Consider the following 25,145-nt stretch of genomic DNA (forward strand, 5'->3'; position numbering starts at 1 on the left):
CTGGCAGTGGGATTGAGGCACACTTTTGCCGTCCCCGCAGGTAGGCCTGGCACAAAACTCTTTCTGACTGAGGGCCTCACCTGCCGGTGCCACAAGAGCGTGGGGATCAGCGAAAGGCCAGCCTGGGGCCACCAAATCCCTTCCCTCATGCTCAGGGAATCCGTTCTTCTGGGTTCTGTGTGCTGGTGGGGAAGCCTCTGTCTGCATACTGCCATGCCTGGTTTCTGGGTGGTGTTTTTTGTTGTTGTTGTGTTTTGTTTTGGAAATGATAGATAATGGCATAAATTCCTCTTGGCAACAGGAGTCATCTGGAATGGCAACACAAAGGCAAAGCAGTGCTCCTCAGGGAGGTGGTGGCTCCCCTCCTTCCCCTCAGCAACCACAGTTTGATCTGATGACCAGCTTGGAAAGAACGAGTAGGGAACATTTTGGACCTGAAAGCCCTCCTGTCTCCCAGGCGAGGACCAAAGCAGCCGAGAGTTTCACCTAGGACTAAGGATTCTTAACCCAGCACACGCACCACTGGCATCCCACATGTGGGTGGAGGAGCCACAGACGAGATGCAGGCAGAGCCAGGGGATGAGGTTTCCAGGCTGTGCAGCGAAAAACACCCTAGGCAGGTGTAGCCCTGGGGTAGGCACCCTTCCCTGTGCCGGGGGGCAATGGGGCAGCGGAAGCTTCTGCCCTCGGGTGCGACAGCCCGGGGTCACGACTGGAGAGGGAGAAGCTACGGAGGCTCCAGGGGCGGGGGCTGGGGGTTTCTTGCTGGGGCCGGCCAGCGGAGCGGAGAGGCTGCGAGCTTGGCGTGCGCCGGCTGCGCAGCGCCGGCCCCTTCCCCTCTCCGTGGGAAGTGATGGTTGAGTCCGGTGGCGACGGCTTCTCGTGTGGCTGGCAGCCGCTCCGCTGCGCTGCCTGCGCTGCTCTCGCCGCGATCCCTCCCTCCGTCTCCTCTTCTCCTCCTCCTCCACCTCCTCTTCCTCGCACTCCCCGCATCCCTCTCCTGTCGCTGCTGCCCGGCTCTCCCCGGCGGCGGCCGTGGATGCGGCGCTGCCCGTGGCACCGGGCGTGCCTTCCCTCCCTCTCTCCCTCCCTCCCTCCCCTGGGCGGGCGGCGGGCCGGCGGCGCCGGGGCTCCGCGGGCGCTGCGCGGCGCATCCCCAGCGCGGCGCGAGCTGATGCTATGAGCAGAGCGGAGCCGGCCGCCCGCGCAGTCCTGCAGGAGGCGCCGGGCGCTGCGCAGCGCTCGGGACCGGAGCGCCGCTCCCCGCCTCTCCTCGCCCCGTGCTGCTCCGCCGCCGCTCGCCTTAGCCCCGCCGCCGCTCCGAGGACACGGTCGCAGCCTGGAAGAGCCACCGGGGGTTTTGTGTGAGTGTGAGTGTGTGTGGAATAACTGCAGACATGACTGCGTGGAGGAAATTCAAGTCTCTGCTGGTTTTCTGCGCGGGGCTCCTCACTGCAGCTCAGGGTAAGATTTGGGTTTCTTGCACTGAATTCGTGTAGGCTGTGGCCGTGGCACTTGATTTCCTCCCCTCCCTCAGCTGAACCGTTACCGCTCGGTTGAGCTCTCTCCCTTGCTTCCTTTCTGCGCTGGGAAGCAGCAGGCTCCCCCAGCCCGATCTCCCTTACCCCTGCCTCCTCGCCTCCCGCTACGTCTGCCGCTGTTACTCGAGGGCTCGGCTCCCGGCCGGCCACTTTCCCCAGGAGAAAGCAGCCCCCAGGAGTTGGGTAGCAGCAGCAGCAGCAGCCGCTGCGGCGCTGGAAGAGAATCCGTGCGCATCCAGCCGCCTGGGCAGCGCTAGAGTTTGGGAGCACTTCGCTCTCCGCGCACGCACGAACGGCACTCGTTGCCGTGTAAGGGACAGTTCCTGGGCTGGCAAGTTTGGCTCTCTCCTCTTCCCGCCTCCCTGGCTTTTGCCTGCTCGGGTGGGAGCGCGGAGTGGGTGGCCGCGGAGAGCCTCCCCCTCCTGCCTTCAGTCGGCTCCGCTCCCCGCAAGTTACGCGGGGGCGGGGATGCTGCGCCGGCTGCCTGCCCGTGCCTGAGGGAAGAGGGCTGGCTCCTCTCTTCTCGGCATGTGGTGGGGAGCGTCTCCCACCCCCTGTTGGGTTTCTCCTTAAAATCAGTGTGGGTGAGGGAGGAGAAATGAGGGGGGAGAATTGGGTTACACAACTTCAGTGCTGGCCTCAGCCCCATCACTTGCCTCATCGCTGGAGACAACAACTTCCCCATTATTCACTTCGCCTCTCATTAGCCCTGCGTTTTTTCATGCTGTGAGATGCGAGTGCGTGTGAGTGAGAGAGGGCGGGAAGATGCTCGCAGCTGAGCACCTGTCCCCGTTATAGCCCCTTCCTTCTCTCACCTCGCTCACGGCTGTTTCTGCCTGCCTTCGGGAGGACGGTTCCCTTTGCGATCTATGCTGTTTAAGGTTCCCTTAAACCTTCCAAGGCGCTTTACATCTATCCTACCATTTATTATTATTATTATTCCTCCCCCCCCCAATTTCTTTTCATGGGTTTTGGTATGGTGGTTTGGGTTTTTTTTTCTCTGCGAGGGTGGCTGTAGCGGGAGGAGGGAGGCGAGCCAGGGGTGGCTGGTGAGGCTGGTGCCCGCGGCCGGGCTCCCTCGTCCTCCCGGGGGACACTGCAGGGTGCCCTCCCTCCGGCAGCGTCTGGCCAAGATCCGCAGAGAGAGGCAATGGAAGGCATCACGGTCTGCCGCCAGCCGGGAGGAAGCATTGCCCAGTATGAAGAAGCGGCTGCGGCTCCGCGCTGGTCTCGGTTGCACCGCTCCCCTGCTCTCCTCCTGCCGCTGCTCGGTTCACCGGGCAACGTCACCCAGCTGCCCCCTGGTCGCGCTGCGTCCGTGGGGAAGACAGCGCGGGAGAGGGGAGGTGCCCGGAGTTCCTGGGATGTGAAGCAGGCAGCGCTCGGGGACGGGGCTGGGCACACATAGCCCGGAGCAGGCAGGGGCTTCTCGGCGTGGTCGCCCTGCCCAAACTTCTAGCATCCTCCTCACCGATGCCTCCTTGCCGTGTTCACCCGCCCAGGCGGGGCTTGGCTGCCGCTTCCAGCCCGCGCATCTGCCGGTGTTGCCGCGGGGAGCCCCAGTCCGGGCGGTGGAGCTGTGCCCTGCCGCCTCACAGAGGAGCCCGGCGGCGCTGGGACGAGCTGTAGCCGTCACCGCTCCGGCTCCCAGGGCGGGCCGACACTCGCGACTCGTTTGTTAAATACACTGTAGCCAGTTCTCGCGTTTGACATTTTAAGTGTTTATTTTCATGGCTGACAGCACATACGAAAAGCTGGAGGCTGGATCATGGTTATTCAGCGGAGATCCGACGTGTTTTGCTTACATACAGAGGCTTTGCCAGGAACATTTGGGCACTGCCTTTGATGCTGCTCTGCAGAGTGTAATTATACCTCGCTTAATGTGGAGCAGCAACACACCCACTTAAAAGCTACAAACTGACTTAATATTGAAATCAAACAACAGGTAGAAGCGGAATCAGTGGGGACATTTGACAATTCTTACCCATTTACCATCCCAGGCAGTCGAGCACAGGTATCTATATTTAGCCAAATGTTCATTCTGAGTCTGAAATTACATTTATAGTGCAGGGAGTGAAAGAACTCTTTCCTTAGTAACGTGAAGAGCCTAGATTTTCAGGAGCACATAACATTTTGATTAGTATGTCCCCAGAACTCTGTTTTACCAGCCTCTTGGTAGTCACATCACTCGGTAGTTACCACCACAGGAATTCACTTGGATTTTGGTTGATTTGGGGGTTTTAAAAGAAAAAAAAAAAAAGTGCTGAATTTCTGGGGGGGTTTGCCACAGGCATTTCCTCATGTTTCAGTGGAATGAAAGGTGGGCTGTTATGAAATGGATTGGAAACCCTTTGTTGCTGTGCAATTTTCTGTAACTTTTAAAAGAGGTAAGAAAGAAGGGGAAATGAGCCTATGTGATCATTTCTTGTGGTAGACATGAGGTGTAGCTCTTTACATTTCTTTGGGCTCATTACATTTCTTTGGGCTCATTTTGTCTGACTGATGAATCTGGGTGTCTTGAAAAACAGTTGGGAGATTCTTCCCTGTCCATTACACAAGGGAAGTTAGTCTGGAGTAACTTAGAAGAACCACTTTCTCAGAAATCACCCTGTCATAGTAATGCTTCAACAAGACAGGCAGCATGATGTTAGCTCTGCATGGTAAGACAGGCATGTTTGTGTAGCCTTTTGCTAATTATGATAGTCTATATCCTAGCAAAATCAAACATTAACACAATACACATCAGTACCATCTCTGTAAAAATCCATGCTGCTAAGAAGAAATGGTAGAACTAAAGTCCAAGATAAAAGATTGAAATGTCTTTCTGTTGTGACCTAAGGTCTGTGGACAACCTGTTTTCAGTGTAGAAATATGTATTGCTTAATGTTTAAAATTGTCCTGGTATGTGCTTTCTAGATGATTTCCTAGACTTGTTCAGATAGCCAAATACAAGACTTTCTTTGCCATATAATTGCCTCAAACAAGATGTGCACAAGCAGCAAGCAGGCTTATGCACAGAGGTATCATTCAGATTAACAGCGAGAGCAAAGGGAAAACTTTTCTCTTCTTAAATTGAAGGCAGCCAGTGAAAGAAACCCCATCTCTACACCTTAGGATTTTGTTAACAAACAAACAAAGAAACAACAACAACAAAAGCCCAAACCATTGTATGTGCCCTCTGCTTGCAGCTGCCACTTTGTCAAAATAATAGCTATGACTACATCACACAAAGTTACCTCAACGTCTAAGGCCTACTCCTGTTGGTTTGAGTGTTTGTTTCTTTTAAAGTCATGTATTTTCTACTTTCAAAGCAGTGTTTCTTTCAAACTGTGAAGCTGGTCTCTCTAGAGAGGCTCCGTTCTCTTCCAGAGAAGAGTAAAGCAATTCTAGGGAAAATGGGCTGAAAAAATGGATTTTTTTTTTTTCTTTTAAATGATCATCAGAGCTGGGCCTTGAGTCTCAGCTGCAAAACCAAGTTTCACTGGATGCATTCCCCAGTCCCCAGCCCAGTGAGGGGTCTGACATAGAAAGACACAAAGGAGAACAGCCAGATATTACCACATAGTGTTTCAATGTAAAGATGCATTTACTTTTTTGCTAAAATAGACATCCTTCCCTGTTTTCCATCAAGATATGTATCAAGTGTCCTTAGCTCTGTTGAGGAATAGGATATATGGTCAGTTTGAATATCATGCAGTGGAGGAAATACCAGTTTGACAAAGATTCTCAAAACGCTAATTTTAGACCTTTGAACCTTCAGATGTGATCTGAATTCCCACCATCAGACAGCACAAGTTTATTGGTTTCTTTGGTTTGTGTGGTGCAGGATACTGGTGTGAGGAGCTGGAGATGGTATACTTGCACATGCAGGTGTGAACACACAAGTACTTCAGAATGTGCTGGAATCTGTAGAGCACTCCAACACTGTGATCGCTGCATGTGGGAACCATTCTATAGACTGCTTTCTGTTTGTTTTACTGGCTGTCACACCCATGTCACTTCGTACAGAAGTGTGCTTTTGATCAGGCATGGGATTTTTACCTGGGGACAGTGGGGAAAGATGGGGTATTTTTCCCCCCTGCAGATCACTTTTTCTAGACAAAGGTGGAATCTAAGTCATATTATGTTATACTATTATTACATGTGCATTGATATACATAAGTTTTTAGAAGATACCCATAGGACCTTGGATTCAACAATGTTTACACTCATGATAACTTTGGCTCCACCAAATTAAAAATCAGCTGCAGCTGTAACTACATTAAAGAGAAACCAATGCATTTGAGCTTTAGTGGTGTCTCTAGAAAGGCTGGAAAGCCCTAAGGACTGCCAAATGTAACTTTTCTCAGGACTTGTCATCTGTGCACTGTCACATTAAGCTTCCTCTTGCAACCTTTCCTCGGAGAGGTAACTGCTTAATAGTGTGTAAAGCCTCCAATGAATTTAAAGATAAGATGTAATTTGATTTTGCTGAAATCTGTATTGAACTGTCATGTCTTTGACCACAATGACAGTATTCTGCTAGTAAACAGTGAGAAGTGCGAACAGAGATACTGCAGTGTAGTGCCAGGCCGCCCTGTAACCAGCAGAGGGATGCAGACTGGAAAGGGGAATTGCTGGTTTAACTCTACAGAAGCAGTAGCAGAAGTATGAGACATGAGCTCTGGTAAAACTCAACCATACAAGTGGATTTAAATCAGGGCCACTGCATTAAGAATCTGACCTCTAGTTTTCCATATGGCTGCAAAATTAGCCAGATCAGACTAAGCTAAATTGGATGCTCTTTCAGTTTCTGCAGTGAACAAAGAATAAGAATCATATGGAAATTCTCTTAATGTGTATTAATCATTTTCTTTTACTTAGATGTTCTACTTTCCTATATCAATTGTGGTTTCCTTTAAACCATTTTTATCAACCAGTAACTTTTGAAATAGAGAAAAATACCCTTAAAACCTGAGGAAAACCGTGGGATCTTTGTCCTCACACATCTGGGTTCTGACTTGATGAAAGAATCTACTCCACCATATGACATTTCTATTGCATTTAAGAAAATCTTCACTATATTTGTTATGAGCATTTCTCGGTGGAATAACTGCTCAAACAAATTACTTGTATTATTGCTAGTGTAATACCGACACGCAAAGGCAACACTTATCAGTTGTCTACATTTAGCAATTTGAACAGTATGGAGGCAGGCGTACACTAGAAAGTCTTACAAGAGCAATACTGCATCTTATTGCCAGTAACAAGTCTTAGTTGCTCACAGACAGTCATTTTTTCCCCCTGAATTTCTTACTCTTGCATTAAAAAAATAAAAAGAGAGAAAACACGACATTCTCTTCCCATTTTCATACCTGGAGGGCACATTCAGTTAAAAGGGCAGAGCAAGATTTAATCACTGTTATATTACTGATGATTAACCAGAATTCTTCTTGATTAAACAGAGTATCATCAATGATTTGCTTTTAGCAAGAGATAAGCAAAAAAAAAAAAAAAACCCACTTTTTTTTTTGCAATTATAGTAATGCTTTCATTTCCTGCATAAAAAAATAATCACAGATTGTAACAGCTTCATAATTATGAAATTACACCTTCTAACAATGCAGTCCTGCATATTCTGAAACACTCTTTCACCTTAGATTTTTGAGGCATCTCTGTCAAGTAAAAGACAACTTTGGACAATTGTGAAGGCCTTATCCTGCTGCTGTGGAAACTGGAATTCCTACTCATTTCAGCAATAGCTCTCTTGGCCAATTGTGAAAAGATTGGTGCTCTTAGTAAGGCAGGCATGGTGGATACCACAGCTGAATAGTGGAGCTGGATCCTGTTTAATACAAGCTGACATGATTTACATTCATGTATGACTGGGAAAAAACCCAAACAAAACAACTGGATGAATATATGCAACCAACATTGATAATATTAGAAGATTTATATATTTATGGAAATGATTTTGGGTTTGAATTTGATATCTCCAATCTTGGTTTTATCTGTGTGCTAGTTTGAAGCTAGCTAGAATGTTTTGGTGAGAAGAACTAGATTACAGGCTGTGAAAGACAAACAAGGGTGATGTCTACTTCACTCATAGGCTTGCTGAGAGGTATAAGAACAAGAATCCAAACACAGATAAGGCACTTCTTCTGCTGGGGAGCTCTGAGCTGCATTTCTCTCTCTAGCCTTTCTGCTGTCTCTCTGATTAATCCACTTTGCTTCCTAACCCCCTGGCTGAACCTCCATGCTTCCTTGGGACTGGGGTAAGGTTGAGAGGGGTGGGAGAAGGAGGAAAGGCAGTTGGGAGCCCCTCCTGAGGACTCAGGTTTCTGGGAGGGCTGTTGTGTTTCTGTATTCCCTTTTACCTTGCCTATTTCTGTCTATAACTATATACTGTAAATATCTGCTTGTACATTCTGCTAAGCTGTAAATATAAGCTTCATTCAAATTTCCAGAGCTGGCTGAGTCTAGTCCGGGTGATTTGCAAATTGTGTGTGTGGGCAGGTAACACCCAAACCATCACAATCTGACCTCTGCTTTGCTTCCTCTTCTCTGCTTCTTCCTTAAAGAAATCACGAAGGACAATATCCAGAGAAGCCTAGTATCATTTTAGTCTTTGGATGGTTTATGTCTCTCTTACAGTATCCCATGGATACCGAAGTACAAAATCATGTTCTGTATTCATGCCTCTGTTGTACAGTGGCTTTCCAGAAGAAATGTTTGCAGCACTGCAGCTGACATAGAGCTGAGTAAATAATACTGACTAAAACTTTGTGTGCAGTTTGTTTTGCAAACTCGCATAAAATATGGTCAGCATTTTACAACAATATTTTGCAGTGCTTGCTTCACGCCTTATTCTCAGTTTCAAGGCAGTGACTTTTTCATGTGATTTTGCCTGACATAGTTTTTCCTATTTCTTGGCAGAAAGTTTTCCTGTTGGTTTGTTTGTTTGTTTAGAAAGCAATTTCTAGACATATGTAGGCATTGTTTTTTTTTTGTTGCTGTTTGTTTTGGTTTGGGTATTTTTGGTTGGGGGTTTGTTGTTGGTTTGGGTATTTTTACTTCCTCTGCCCTCTATTACCTGCTGTATTGTGTTCACATGCAAAACCCAAGAGAACCCAAATATTCAAACATTTTGCTTACATTGGTGTTGTAACACCAACAACATGCAGTGTGCAGTGGGAACACAAGTGGGAACAGCTAGTCTTTCATTGTACTTGAAGCTCAGATCCAAGGGTTGGCCTGAAACACTGGGGACCAGAGCTAGGATATTCTAGTTTTTAAGTGCTGGCCCATTTGTAGCTTGGGTTTAGAGAAACTTCACTGTGCTTGCAGTGTCCCCTGCTGAACTGGATGGGGGAGCTTGGCTCTTTTTGCTCACTATTTCCAATATGCATGAAGGAAAACTTAAGCTTGGCTTTGGACTTTGTGCTTGAGCTAGAACATGCCCTGTATGAGCACATCATTGTTGAATCTGAACTCATGCTCCGTATAACATGCACCATGTAGCTTGGAACCCACATCATGCTGCCAGTATCTGACACAGATGAAAGCACAAGCAACAGGGAAGTCAATTTGTCAGGAAGTAGCTGACGTTTGGGAGCAAGTGGATAGATTTTGCAGGAGTACACATGGGCTGGTGAAATGTGCCTTGCCTTGAACCTTACAAAAAGCACACAGGAAGTTTTTGAAAGGGCCATTTTGAGTAAAGGATGAAAAAACCCAAGTGTTTAACTTATTTTTAGACTAATTTTACGTGCTTCTGATTGTGAAACAAATGATCATGAGAAATCACAGTGTTCTCACTAATGTCTGTGGGATATCAATGCAGAATTTGACTGCTTCCAAGTGACTAAGTACACTATTTTAGCTTTGCCCCAGCAGCCAGATTTTCTCTTGGTATCCTGCTGATGTTTCTTATAATACATTGATTGAGTCATACTAAGCATTTTCTTTTCTTTCTTTTTTTTTTTTTTTTTCTGAGGGGGGTGGAAACTGTTTTATAATTCACTTCTAGAACCTCAGTACAATCCAGCAACTACTAATATCACAATTGGTGATCCTCTGCATTTGTAGAGGAGAAATTACATTGATTTTCTTTACCTGACCAAGTAAATATCCCCAGTGCAGTCTTTGACCCACTGTTTGCAGTGTCTCTGACACTGAAGAATATAATGCAAATAGATTTTATGAAGTCAACAAAAGCAGCAATTGTAACATTTTGGTTGTGAGCCATGCTCAGCTACTGCTGTCTTGCTCCTATGAAACCTATAAATCATGATATTTAATTAACATACATGTCAGATTTTTCCTTTCTTTTTTCCCAGACATATAATGCAGTTAACTTGAAACAAATCTGCCAGTTTGTAGAGAGAAAAAAATAAAGCATTCTGCTATGCAGAACTAAGTATTTTGGATGTAGACTTCAGTCACCAGCTGAATAGTTTGAGTAGGTGCATGTCAAATTCTAACCAATTAGGCCCTGATCCAAAGGCTAAGACAATCACAGAAAGAAAAAAAAGATCCTATTAACCTTAATGGATTTGGGATCTGGTCTTTATAGCCACATGTCACACAGAATTTGCATGCAAGCAAGGATGCTAGAACAATGGTAATAAAGAAAACTCAAGCTCTTAGTTGTTTTTAGTATGAAATGTTGCACGGTCATGGACATGATATTTAGAATCATAGACTATTTTTTTTGGAAGGGACATTAAAGATCATCTAATTCCACTCCCCCTGTCATGGTAATGGACACATCTGACTAGACTCGGTTGCCCAAATTCCCATCCAATCTGACCTTGCACATTTCCAAGGAGGAGGCATTCATAAGCTCTCTGGGCAACCTGTTCCATCATCTCACCACTCTTATAGTAAACTTCTTCTTATCCTAGAATCTAACTGTACCCTCTTTCAGTATAAAGCCATTACTCCTTGTCTTGTCATTGCAAGTCCTTGCTAAAAAGTCCCTTCCTGTTTCTCTCGTAGGCCTCTTTTGCTTACTGGAAGGCTGCTATGAGGTCTTCCTGGAGTCTTCTCTTCTCCAGGCTGAACAATTGTATCTCTCAGCCTGTCCTCACAAGAGAGGTGCTCTAACCCTCTGATCATATTCGTGGCCCTCCTCTGGGCTTGCTCCAACAGGCCCATGTCCTCCTTCTGCTGGGAGTTCCTCAGCTGAATGTGGTATCAGAGCAGAGTAGAGGGGAAGAACAGCCTCTCTCAACCCTCTGGTCAAACTTTTGGTGCAGCCCAGCATACATTTGGCTTTCTGGGCTGCAAGAAAACATAGGACTAGATGATCTCCATAGGTCTCTTCCAATACCTATGATTCTGTGATTCATTCTGTCATGTTGAGCTTCCAGCCACCCAACACTCCCAAGTTGTTTTCCTTAGGGTTGTTCTCAATCATTTCTCTGTTCACTCTGTGTTTATGCTCAGGATTGTCCTGACTTGGGTGCAGGATTTTGCATTTAGCCTTGTTAAACTCCATGAGGCTTGCACAGGCCCACCTCTCAAGCCTTTAAGGTCCTTCTGGATGGAGTCCTTTCATTCCAGCCTGTTGACCATACACACAACTTGGTGTTGTTTACATTGATGATATGTGATGCTTCATGTTTTTGACCTGTCTCAAGCATATGTCACTCCAGTGGCTTTCACTACTTACATACCTTATTTGGCTCTGAGATTAATTTAACAACATTTAGTAAGCAGACTGATATCATGGAGCTGATCTTTGCAACAGCAGAGAGGATTTCTTCAATTCATGTTGCCATGACAATTTAGATTTTTTCCTGTCAACCTTTAAGAAGCTCCAAAGCAATTTCTTTAAAGCACTGAATCAGGGAATATTTTGGAGATTGAAGTTACTCTCTTCTTTCAGTTTTGTATCATTTTGCACTAGGAGGAATCTGACCCAAAAGATTTACAGATCTACAAACAAGAACTATTACAAAACAAAAAAATGTAGCATTGTGAGACTTTCTTCACAGATCTCTGCTGATTTACATCAGCAGAGACATTGACTTCAGATGCATTATTAAGTGATTCAGATTTAGTTTATTAACTATGTGATGGTAGTAAATACTCATAAAGCAATAATGGATAATAAAGACTGGAGAGGCCAGTTAATAGCTGTCATTTTGATCTTCATGATGGTATTTTATCTTGTAGCTATTTTGAAGAAATTAGATTAGATGATTATAGAACAAAGGAGGACTAAGAATTTTCTTTTTGTTGCAGTTCCCATTATAAAATTACTTCAATGCATAAGGAACAAAATCAAAAGGCTGATGTCCACATATGCAAATTACTACGTAAGATACATCTGTATACAAAGATATTACTCAAGAAATGTCCCTTTTTTGATTTGTCTTTAATGAAAGGAATTGTTTTGAAAATACCTAAAGGTAGTTTAAACTTATTTCGTTCTTAGGCTTAAAGAGGCATTCTTTATGTTTCTGTTAGCAGTGAGAGAATCATAGAATCAACCAGGTTGGAAGAGACCTCCAAGATCAGCCAGTCCAACCTAGCACCCAGCCCTAGCCAGTCAACTAGACCATGGCACTAAGTGCCTCATCCAGGCTTTTCTTGAACACCTCCAGGGATGGTGACTCCACCACCTCCCTGGGCAGCCCATTCCAATGCCAATCACTCTCCCTGGCAACAACTTCCTCCTAACATCCAGCCTATACTTCCCCCAGCACAACTTGAGACTGTGCCCCTTGTTCTGTTGCTGGTTGCCTGGGAGAAGAGGCCACCCCCCACCTGGCTACAGCCTCCCTTCAGGTAGTTGTAGACAGCAATGAGGTCCCCCCTGAGCCTCCTCTTTTCCAGGCTAAACACCCCCAGCTCCCTCAGCCTCTCCTCATAGGGTTTGTGTTCGAGGCGTCTCACCAGCTTTGTCGCCCTCCTCTGAACTCATTCCAGCACCTCAACATCTCTCTTGAATTGAGGAGCCCACTCAAGGTGTGGCCTGACCAGTGCTGAGTGCAGGGGAAGAATAACCTCCCTCATCCTACTGGCCACCTGATCCAGGCCAAGATGCCATTGGATCTCTTGGCCACTTGGGCACACGAAGGTGAAGTGCTGTTTCTGCTAGAAAAATCAGTTTCTCTGTACTGAAGACAAGAACAGTAGCTCAATATTGGTTTTCCCTTTAAAATGTTACTGCAGATGATGGCTACTGAGTCGGTGTAGTTTGTTTAACACTTTGCAATTGATTTGAGATGAGTCATGTCACATTAGAAGGAATTTTGAGAAGTTGTTTTGTCAAACTGAATTAGTTTTCCTCTTCTTTGTCTCCTTTTTAATATATACTTGGAGTATTAGTTCTCTTTAATCAGAGATACTTAACTGTACTTTTTTTAGTCTTGATTCTTGTTACCATAAATCTGAGTTCTTGTTGCTGGAAATGGTCAGTCCAGATCTATAACTTCTGTCGACTTGATCAGGTGACTGAGTTGGAGTCTCCTTTCAGTTAGCTTCTCCTGTTTTCAAAGCACCACTCATTTCATTGTCAGGCTCGTTTGAAGCACAATAGTTTCAACCTCCACATGCACAATTGTTTTTTGCAAGCCTTTCTATTCCCTTGTTTTCAGAGTGGGAACTGATTGAGTTGCCTATATAATGGGTCATCAAGATTTCATGTTGTAGAGAAATCTCTTATTTCCTTACTTTTTAAAATCCACTTCACTGGTAATGCATCTTGCTGTATCTACAGGTAGTGTTAAGGTAAAGTGGCACTTAATTATATGAATATTTGATAAAGTGACAAACTTGTGGATGGAATACACTTATGACACATCAAGTCATAGGCATACAGCATGAAAAACAACTTTCTTTGTCCAGAGTATCTGACACATACATACTGAACAATAAAAGCATGTCTGAGGTCATTTTACTTGAGAAACAAGTTGTAATGCCACGTTCAAGGACGCTGGGGAAAGGGCAGAAGGTACTGTTTATTGTCAGTAGCATAAATTTGTAATTTTAATTGTTTCCCAGGAGTGCCAAATATCTGCAGTTCCCAATACTATGAGAGAAAGCTGCAGTTTTGATTATCGAGGAATTTGCACTGTACTTACTTTTACACTGGAGAATCATCATAATCTGAACAAAATGTAGTGCTGTAAAGAATCATAGAATCAACCAGGTTGGAAGAGACCTCCAACATCATCCAGTCCAACCTAGCACACAGCCCTAGCCAGTCAACTAGACCATGGCACCAACTGCCTCATCCAGGCTTTTCTTGAACACCTCCAGGGACGGTGACTCCACCACCTCCCTGGGCAGCCCATTCCAGTGCCAATCACTCTCTCTGCCAACAACTTCCTCCTAAAATCCAGCCTATACTTTCCCCAGGCACAACTTGAGACTGTCCCCCCTTGCTCTATTGCTGACTGCCTGGGAGAAGAGGCCACCCCCCACCTGGCTACAGCCTCCCTTCAGGTAGTTGTAGACAGCAATGAGGTCACCCCTGAGCCGCCTCTTCTCCAGGCTAAGAGAATGGATAGACAGCAGTATTCAGTGTTTGTTATTGTTATCTCCCAGATAGAATATGATTTAAGCAAGGTTTCCAAATCTACAATTGTTGTGCTGTTTGGGTTTGGTGTTTTTTTTTTTTAGAAAGTAGAGATTCCTCAGGGGAAGTTGTGGTTTGTTTTTCTTTAAATTTGTTGCATTTAAGTACTTCTGTGTATAAAAAGAACCCCTGGATCTGAGGTAGCCTGGAACAAAATGTTTGTGATTACAAAGTAAACATTAAAAGCAGCAACAAATCAGAATTTGAACTGAAGGCAGCTCATAGACTACTGTTTATATTGGGTAATGGAGGCTATTGTCCTGACCAAGGATTAGAAATCACCAATTCCACCTCCACTTTAATTCCTTCATGAACGTTCATCATTTTTACATTTGTATTGCACTGATGGTAACTAATTGCAGTACCTTTGGGCTTCAGCTTACTTTCTAAGAAATGAGCCATTTGTAAGGCTGATGCAGGCTCAAGTGGAGAAAAAAGTCTACTCTGTTTTACAGCTGTAGGGTGGGTATCAAATGTCTTCTGGTCCTGTGCATCGCTCCGCAGACTCATTTGCAGGATGTGCAAATGCTTTGAATGCGCTTTTCACTCTGCGGGTTTGTGTGGCAAGGTTTTTGTAGCTGGTGGGACTACTGGGCTAGCTTCTGTGAGAAGCTGCTAGAAGCTTCCTCCATGTCTGACAGAGCCAATTTCAGCTGGCTCCAAGACAGAGGCATCACTGGCCAAGGCCAGGATGATCAGCAATAGTGGTAACGCTTCTTGTGATAACATATTTAAGAAGGTGAAAAAATTGCTGTGCAACAGCAATGTAGCTGGAAAGAGTGAGAATCCATGAGGAAAACAACTCTGCAGACACCAAGGAGGGAGAGGATGTTCTCCCAGTGCCAGAGCAGAGATTCCCTTGCAGTCTGCTGTAAAGATCATGGTGAGGAAGGCTGTCCTCCTGCAGCCAATGGAAGCTAGCAGTGGAGCAGATACTCTGTGGGAAGCCTGCACTGGAGCAGACTCCTGGCAGGACCTGTGAAGAGAGGAACCTACACCAGACCAAGTTTGCTGGCAGGACTTGTGACTCCTTGAAAGGGACCCACATTGGAGCAGTGCATGCAGAGTTCACTGCAAGCCTCTGGGAAGGACTCAGATTGAAGACGTTTGTGGAAGACTGTCTCCCATGGGTGGAACCCCATACTGGAGCACAAGAAGAGTTTTAGGAGTCCTCCCTCTGAGAATAATGGCAGGGACAACATCCTGTGTCCCCTTGTGCTGCTGGTGGGGAAGAGGTAGAGAAAGTCAGGAATAAAAGTATGCCAAGGAAGAAAGGAGGGGTGAGGGGAAAGCATTTTTAACATTTGTTTTTATGTCTCATTATCCTACTCTGATTTGATTGGTAATAAATTAAACTAATTTCCCCAAGCTGAGTCTGTTTTGCCTATGATGGTAATTGCCGAGTGATCTCTCCCTGTCCTTATCTTGAGCCTTTCAATATATTTTCTTTCCTCTGTCTAGCTGAGAGATGAGAGTGATGGAGTGGATTTTTTTGTGGGCACCTGGTGTCCAGCCAGGGTCAACTCACCATAGTCACAGAGGGCTGATTCTTTGATGTGCAGTTTTGTGAAGCAGAGGCATTTCGTGTGACTGTCTCAATGGCAGTTTGCTTCTCAAATCTACTCGGTCAGTGTTGTGGTCTAGGTACCATTCCAAAAGAGAGATGTGGATGAGGATCAGGACCCCTGGAGGAAAAAAAATCAATTAAAAAGAGAAACTACTCTTTGAGGCTGGAAAGATAATGTACTACCCACTGTGAAAAAATAAGCTACTGCGGTAACAGACTGTGTCAGCTGAGGGATCGGCACTCAGCACAGAGGACAGCACAAGCAGCTGATGGAAATCCTTCTTACATTGCATTGACATACTCTCCAGTAGTACCATGGAAGAAGATAAGCTATCTCAAAAAAGAAGCTACTGGTGAAAAAAAACATGACAGCATTTAATGGGAGCTTCAATCAGGACTACTTCATTCTTTTTAAGAAATCCTTACTCTTGTAATTTGCCTTCTTCCACTCAGTTTCTTTCTAGGATATTTTGTTTATTTATTCTCTAAATGTAAGTTAATTAGGCAGTGATGTGTATAGAATGCTTTATTAATTTGCTTTGTGCTAAGTCCTAGCACATAGAGACTCATCAGACAATGGATTATGTGAACAGAGAGAAAATGAAATGGATGGAGAACATTATGACAGGAAACTCAAGTTTGAGGGATGTTATTACCTGAATTACCAGAATCAAGCAAAAAGCTTTATCTGATGGAACTTAGCCAATAGCATCTCCCTTCTCCCTCTGTATTTCACAGCCATTTTCACATAGCCATCTATCAATAATTATTCACCTTTTTTTCTGATCTCTGCCACTGATGTTCTGAAGAGCAATGCATCATCACCGTCCCTTGTTGTCTCCAGTAGCATCCTGGTGTGGTCTTACTGAGCAAAACTGGTAATACAGCTCAAAGCTTGAAATGTCTGCTGCAAAGTGCCCTCAGTGGAAGCCCTGGCCTTGGTGTAAGCCTTGATGTCACTGCTGTGCAGGTCTGATAGATAATAACAGGTGCCCTCACAGGCACAGAAGTTCAGGTGCTGAACTGACACACAGGTTTTATGCTGACATGCTGAAAACAATGGCTTTATCTTGAAGGATTCTCAGAGCTGCCTCCCTCAGATTTGCATCAGTAAGCATTACTTTTCTTTCCTTTCCCCTTACTGCCTCTTTAAAATGTTCTTTCTGCAGACCTTATCTTTCTTGTTCCAGCCATTCTGTAGTTTCCTCATCTGCTGAATGAGTATAAGACACCTTCCTTGTTATGCCCCAGCGTGGCTGTTTGACATTACCGCAGAGGAAAGTGCCCAGGGTCTAATCTATGACTCCTGCACTGGAAGCAACCTGAACAAAGGCTGAAGATGGCCACAAGGCACTCTTAAAACCTGAAGAGCTAAGTCTGGGACATAAGCTTTGCTTAGATTCTGTGCATGTCCCCTGAATTTGGTTAAGTTTCAATTTTCACATATTTAAAAATGCAAAAAGCGTCACATCAAATCAGACCAAAACAGCCTCTTCCTGACAATGGCCATTAGCAAATGCAAGAGAAAAACTGCAAGAAACAAGCCAGGATCAGTCTTACATTTTAGTAGCCTCTGGCCAGTTTAGGGAACTCTTAACCAGAAGTTGCTTCTATGTTCAACCTCCATGAACAAATTTAACCTCCGTGAATCTGTTCTCGAACCCGTTCATCATTCAGACTAGCACACTGCTTTCTGACAATCAGCTTTACAATTTAGTTCCTGCTGTGCAGAAAGCCACTGCATTTCACTTGTGTTTTGAAGCTCCTACCTGCTCATTTGCCTGAACATGTCTAGCTTTTCAGAAATACTTTGGCCTGCACAGAATCTTGGGTCAAAGAGGAAGAGGTGATGTGAACCTGTAAATTATAGAATCATAGAATCATAGAATCGGCAGCTTGGAAGAAACCTCCAAGATCATCCAGTCCAACCTTGCACCCAGCCCTAGCCACTCAACTAGACCATGGCACTAAGTGCCTCATCCAGGCTTTGCTTGAACACCTCCAGAGATGGTGACTCCACCTCCTCTCTGGGCAGCCCATTTCAATGGCAAATCACTTTCTCTGTGAAGAACTTCCCCCTAACATCCAGCCTTTAGTTGCTTGAATTGGTAGCACAGTAATTATATATAGATTTTTTGGTTGCTAAACTATATCAACTATTATGTTGCTAGCAAAATACTTCATTATCTGTCTTCATACTGCCTATAATAATTTTGGGTTAGTAGAGCATATGTAGCTGATAACTTCAGAAAACAAAAACCTGTTGATTAGTCTAAGGCAATATAACATAACTTAGTAATTCAAGAGCTAGATCTGAGATGTGCTGAATTCTTCCATTCCTAACTAATTTCATGGATGCTGACGACACTCGGCAGTACATCAATACACCGACTTTAAGCACTAAGTTCTCAATGTGTTGTGAAGATATTTGTATCTGATACTGATACTGCACAATGGCTACTTTAGCTGCAGAACCAACAAAATGTTCATGTCTACTTTTCATTAGAAAATTTCCTTTGAGCCTGAAATTACATTTTTGAGCATACTCAGAAGTGTTTCATACTGCTAATTTGCATAGTGCTGTTTGTGAACAGCAGTATAGATGTTCTATAGGGATAAATCTGCTTGGTTTTCTTCAAGTTTGCCTGCCAACTTTGGCCTTACATAAGATAATCCTGGGGGTGGAAGTGGTGCCCTCTCATTTTCCCACAGCAGAGAGAGTGATTTAACAGTTGGAGCACTTAGCTAGATCGTGAAGCATCTACATTCATCTTCCTCTTCCCTGAGAAAGTTAAAGCCTATCTCATCCTTTTTTTCTGGCATATACTGTGACTGCTCTAGGCTTTTCCCTGTTGGTGCAGTGAAGGTTTCCTGTTAAAGTTACCTTTGGAGGTAGAAGGTTTGGGTTCCAACCCTTGTTTAAAGGAACTCAATATAAAACCTTAAAAAGCTCTGCTAGAACAGTAACTGGACTCCTGCTGGTCCCCTTTTACACAGAGAGCGTTACTCATCACATCAGAGTCGTGCTCCTGGTTGGGTTTCTGTCTTGCTCAATGAATATTCAGTTATTCAGTGAAAAGTGGGACTGCAAGTAGTCTGTCTGGAATATTGCTCTGGGATTCATTTGCCAGGAAGCAACTGGTGCTGCAATACCTATTCTCAACTCAGTTCAGGAAATAATCACTAGCTTTTTCATTAGGGACTTAACAATAATCATGTTATGTCCTTCAAATACAATCTACAAAGGACTCTTACAAAGGGAGATATTCTGTTATCAAGGGAACTGCTTGATTTATCCTGTGGTCCTAGGCAAGCTATTATTTTTCTTCTAGTACAAAGTTTGCAATAGTTCTTAATTTATGAGATAGCTGCCATATCGGTGCGGACAGCACTGCAGGGTTCTGCACTTTGGCCACAGCAACCCCAAGCAGCACTACAGGCTGGGGACTGAGTGTCTGGAGAGCAACCAGGAAGAAAGGGACCTGGAGGTACTGGTAGAGAGTAGCTGAAGATGAGCCAACAGTGTGCCCAGGTGGCCAAGAGAGCCAATGGCATCCTGGCCTGCATCAGGAACAGTGTGGCCAGTAGGAAAAGGGAGGTTATTCTGCCCCTGTGCTCAGCACTGGTCAGGCCACACCTTGAGTGCTGTGTCCAATTCTGGGCCCCTCAATTCAACAGAGATGTTGGGGTGCTGGAAGATGTCCAGAGAAGGGTGACAAAGCTGGTGAGGGGCCTGGAACACAAAGCCTATGAGGAGAGGCTGAGGGAGCTGGGGGTGTGCAGCCTGGAGAAGAGGAGGCTCAGGGGGGACCTCATTACTGTCTACAAGTACCTGAAGGGAGGCTGTAGCCAGGTGGGGGTTGGTCTCTTCTCCCAGGCACCCAGCAACAGAACAAGGGGACACAGTCTCAAGTTGTGCTGGAGGAAGCATAGGCTGGGTGTTCGGAGGAAGTTGTTGGCAGAGAGAGTGATTGGCATTGGAATGGGCTGCCCAGGGAGGTGGTGGAGTCACCGTCCCTGGAGGTGTTCAAGAAAAGCCTGGATGAGGCACTTAGTGCCATGGCCTAGTTGACTGGCTAGGGCTGGGTGCTAGGTTGGCCTGGTTGATTCTATGATTCTATGATATTAGAGACATGAAAAAAAAAAAGTAGGTCTAGGTATAACACTCCCATTTGAATTTGCATGCATTAGTCCTAGGGTGCCTAGTTACCACAGTGATGAATCCCATGTGTGCAAATGTGTTTGAGAAAGAACTGTAGTCACTTAAATCCCTTGTGGAAGTAGTCCCATAGCTGCCTTTCACTGTTCTTCAAGCTTTGTCCATTTTTCTGATCACATAAAAAGCTTTCATTTTGTTTATGCAGTCACAGCAGGCTGCTGACACACAGGAAAAGGTGCCTCTGGAATATTTCACCCTGATCCATTGAAGTTCTGCAGCTCAAGTCCATGATTTTGAACTTCAACCAAGGGATTTCTTATCAGCTGCAGCATTACACGGGTTTTCACCTCAAAGCATAGGAAGTCACAGGGAGACTGGAGACCACATATGTGTAAATTTATCACTAAGTCCATTTCCCTCAGGATGACACACTGCATTTTGTCTCCTTGTAAGTGAAGGATTCAGTTTGGAAGAGCTTTTGAGAGCTATTCTGCCACCTTAATGATTAGAACACCCTGCAAAGCACCTCCTTACCTCCATGAATGCAGTGATTGATTTTTTCATTTCACCTCTTTTTATCCACACTAATAATTAGTTCCATTTTACTACATGTCATAAAACAGCACATACATGGAGACATTAAAAAGAATCCCTCCAAAGACAAAAAGAGACAGCATGAACCACATGCTTTTTTGGTGATTTTTTTGTTTCTCTAAGCAAAGCCAGTTTTGAAAACATGCCTTTAAAATAGCTAGTGAGAAACCCAGAGGGACAAAATACTGCCCACTGACAAAACTGAAATGAGATCTGCCTGAGAATGATTTTTGGAGACTGAAAAAAAAAATACAAGCAGATCTTCAAAAAAGATTAAAACTAGCCCAAGAAAATACACATCAGTGAATTTAACAAGGGTTCTGGGGAGAATTAAACTACTAGAAGGAAGTGTGAAAGAACAGCTTGAAAATCAGTTTGATTAAGGATAACCAACATAGATTCAGGCAGCGGAGGTCATGCTTAACTAACCCACTGGAGTTCTTTGAAGATATTACTGCCACTGTAGATAAGAGAAATTCAATGGATGTAGTCTACTTGTAAGTCTCTGACAAGGCACCACATCTGAGATTAATGGCTAAGAGAAATCATCATGATGGAAAAGAAGCTGTGGGATGGAAAACTAGTTTATAAGTGTAGGCCACAAAGGGAAAATCCAGACAGTTTCTGAGGAGTCAGTGTTCAACTCTCTGTTGTTCATAATGGTGTATATATGGAGGTAAGTGATGGGGAAAACACTTATTATGAGGTCTAAAAGAACAGCAAGCAGTGCAGAGCAATGTGATCATATTCAGAGGGCATATCACCTATGTAACTTGTGTGGCAAAATTAAACAGCATTTGGCTAGGAAAAAAAAAGGAATAAATCAACTAGGAACACAGCACTAAATTACAAAATGCTCACAAAATAAACTGATCATTCTACAGAATAATAAAAACCCCAAACACCAAAAAAAACCCCACAACAACAAAACAAAACAAAAACAACAACAAAATCCCCCACAAACCAAACCAAAAACCAAACCAAAACCAGATTGGGAATTATTGAGGAAATGAAATGAAGACATTGACCCACAGCAAAGCAGCGTTTTAAAAGGCCAACAAGGTCCAAAGATGATTTAGAAGACAGAAGGCATATCAAAGAAAATTAAGAAGGCTGTTAGTGTACACAAAACAGTAATAAAAACATCTCTAGGACATAGCCTGCAATATTTCTAATAGGTGCTCAAGGAAAAGAACATTTTCATGTTGCAGCTCTTTGTAAGGAAACAGAGGATAAAAGGTGAACTCTGGACTGTGTTAAGGAACCTTGTGAGTTTTTTACTGTAAGCCAGGAAAATAGATGAAGTTTTTATTATAGTGGGGTCCATGGATTCTAGTCAGAATGAAGGTCCTGTTGTGTTAGGCATACTAATGGAAGACAGCACCTTTCTGTGCCAAGGAGCTTATAATAAAACAGCCTAACTGTACAGACAAGTGAAAAAAAAAAGACTCAAAGGACACAGTAGCTTATCCAAAGGTCTGGGCCTGAATTGTGATCTAGGATTCATATTTTATGAGTCCCAAGTCAATATTTTATATAATGAATTACATTACTCCTTTATAGGCATAAAAGTTTTGCTTAATATAGGGTAAAAAACCCAGGCAATTATATTTTCTTTATACACATATATGAGCTTCGAAATAGAAAATTCTTGCTCTAAATTTACTCAGGTCTTAACCTAGGTCACTGATTCCACAAACCTCTACTTAAATCTAATATAGATTTGATTAAATTCTTATGGAATCATGGTATTAATTCCTAAATACCTAAATTCCAGGGTAAAAAGAAAACCACATCCATTTCTAAGTGAAAATACTTAATATATAAAATTAATTCCAGCAGGCATTTGGTTTTATGTGAAACAATAGTACCCCAAAATTGATTGAAATGGCTATCTTTGTATTAAGATAAACTTCATTCTTCATGACTCTCTTATGCTATGAGGTCTGTAAGGAAAGAAAAAGTATTCTCAGAAGATCAGCTTTTCCCCTGAGTTATGGAAAGTTTCTTTGCTGCATGACTCAAACCTTTGAAGCATACAGTCAATCTTTTCCTTCATACATATATTCACTCTTATAGCTAGGGCTATACTGAAAAAGGGACTCTGCTGCTACAACACTAGGAACCCTGGTTCCTAAGTTACAAACATCTGGTTCCAAACCCTGTCTGTATTAAGCTTTATTTCATGTTAGGGAGTACCTGAGCATCTTGGACTAGAATTATAAATAAGCACCTTGCATGGTATTCATAGCAGTAGATGCAATACCCTCTCTTTCTTCCTCCTCTAGAAGTATTCCACTCAACCCTCTGAGAAGCAAATCCTTTTCTCCTAGATTCGTCTTCCTAGCTACCCTCTTCTCTTCCTAAACTGTAGAACAAGCCAGTGTCATTTTAATGACACTCTTAACCTGGCTTTCATGCTTTTCAGTGCAATACAAATAGGGATGCAGTATCCTCATTTCTTCAGTACCTGCGTCTCTCAGGACAGCAGGAGTAAACCAGAAACAGACTGCTGCTGGTGTCACTTCTTTACTAACCAAAACAGAGACAGGCAATGTTGGCACCTGCTTATAATCTACCTTAATTAATATGCCTATACACTTAGCTGCATGCCAACCTCAGCCCAAGGTTGCCCATTCTTTGCTCAGATGACACAAAGCCTTCTGTCTGGTGGTAACTGCATATCCTATTTCTAAACCTTCGTATTGTTCTTTGTGTGGTTCAGGCTCGTGTGAACTATTCCTGATCTTCTATTCCAGGCAAGTTTTATTCAGAGTGAACACTGCAATAGGAACACAAGTCACTGAAAACATCGGTGGACTTTGTTTGCTATTGGTTCTGAACTAACTTACCTACTGTAGTCACTGAGGAGGAATCTGTTGTGCATCTGTGCACTGCCAAGAATGTGGGTCAAAGGCATTTTCTGTGTCTGCTTCCTCTAATGTCAATCCTGAACATAAGCATAGGGATTTATTTCACTCAGATGGAACCCATTCAAGAGTAATGTGGAGGACCTGCAACAGAGTAATGGTACCCTACTGATATGGTAGAGATTCATGAAAACTTTGGGTCTCTAAAATATCCTGTAAGAATATTTTTACACTTTATACATGGAAGCCATTGGAAAAAGCTCAAGTGTCATGGACTGTAGGTGCTTCCAGGTTGAGGTGGGAATAGTTTTCAGGGTAGAGACTTCTGTTCCTGTTAAAACCTAACACTGCTTTCAGCAAGGCAGGTGCTACACAGCTGGTTCAGAAGTGTGGGATAAGGCCCCCAGTGCTATGGCCATGCACCATGTCAAGCCCAGTTGCAAAGCTGGTAGGCAGCGATGCTCATGGAGGGGCTGGGTGGCCAGTGGGGAGGCTAGCGGATGGGAGGACTGTCAGGGAGGCTGGATCAATTCCTCCCTCTCTGTTACGAGATGCAGAGTCAGAGGGAGGCCTACAGGTGTGAACTGCCATCAAAACCAGGGGCTTCATTCTTACGAGTCCACTTGGCTTTTGCCTTTACTACAGATATGACTGGAGGTTTTGAAATGATCTTTCTCAGGCACGAAGAAGAGCATTTTACATTTTCTGATTAGATAATGAGTAGTCTTTTTCTGAACCAAGAAGAAATCCAGGTCAACATCTTGCAGAAGAGTCTTTATGGAACGCTGACAGCAAAAGCTGTTTCTTGAAAAGAAGAAAATGAGTACATTTACTTGAGGTTGTAGCTAAGCAGAGCAGAGGCATACTATTTTCTATTTACCATTTCTTTCCCTGTGTATTTATTCTGTTAACACCAAAGTCAAGCAAAACATTTTTTCCCCTTTATAAATGTCTTGAGAATATCAGCTGGGGCAGACAGCTTATTAATCATTTGCTGCTTACAACACAGAAGTTTAGAGATCTGCCTTAACTATTTATATAACAGCAGGCAAAGAATTTTCAGGTCATGTTCCCAAACCATATTTACTTAAAAAGGAAAGTTGATCAATTGTTTTCAAGTGAAAAGGGAGGCTGTTTATGTGACAGCCTTCTTTGGCTTTCCTAGTTACAATTCTTACAAAAATAAGCAGCTGATAAACTTTTAGAACCCTTCTAGCATTAATATTTTGCTTTAACTAGGAAAGTTCTTCAGCTTTATGTAGCTCATAAAAGCAAAGATCTCACTACAGGCTTGTCTGGTGCTAAGAAGTGTATTGGAAATTAATCCTTGGTTATGAATTATGAGTTAATTTATGTATGAATAGTTATTATTAATATTAATATTAAAAAATCTGGGAAATTCCCTGAGGTTCTTTAGATTTTTGGTCTACAAGAAGCAACTGTATAGAATCAAACAGTTTAAACAACCAGAACTTGGAAAACAATAATGTGAGAGCAGGAAAAATTCTAACTAATGCCTATGGAGTCTGGGCATTCACTCCAGCATGATGCCTTTGGTCCCCGAGTAAGCCTCCTGTATGAAAGACGCTTTCAAACTCGCTATGATCCTGGGGTAGAGCACAAATATTACAGCAGGGGAGGAAGGAGATGCTGCTAAGCCACTGGTGTCAGCTGGAAACACGAGCGCAGGCAAAGGCACGGAACAGAAGGGCTAGTGTAGAAAGTCTACACACAGAAAGGCTGAAGTTAAAGGCAAAGGTAGAAAGGCCTGGTTTCTAATCATCCCCCTGGCCAATGAATTCAGAGCTTCCTGCCTCCTTTGACTAGGGCAGCACAAGGCACC

General features: G+C 43.8%; 1 protein-coding gene across 1 annotated transcript in view; it reads left to right on the forward strand.

Annotated features, from left to right (window-relative positions):
• The first annotated feature begins 760 nt into the window (after window positions 1-760).
• Window positions 761-25,145, forward strand: part of CSMD1 (CUB and Sushi multiple domains 1) — a 1,024,926-nt gene continuing 1,000,541 nt past the window's right edge. Inside the window, exon 1 of the mRNA XM_064145849.1 lies at window positions 761-1,464. Within this exon, the coding sequence (XP_064001919.1) occupies window positions 1,398-1,464 (67 nt within the window). The 5' untranslated portion in view covers window positions 761-1,397. The remainder of the gene's footprint in view (window positions 1,465-25,145) is intronic.

Source organism: Pogoniulus pusillus, chromosome 7 (genome assembly GCF_015220805.1).
Source record: "Pogoniulus pusillus isolate bPogPus1 chromosome 7, bPogPus1.pri, whole genome shotgun sequence".
NCBI lineage: Eukaryota > Metazoa > Chordata > Aves > Piciformes > Lybiidae > Pogoniulus > Pogoniulus pusillus.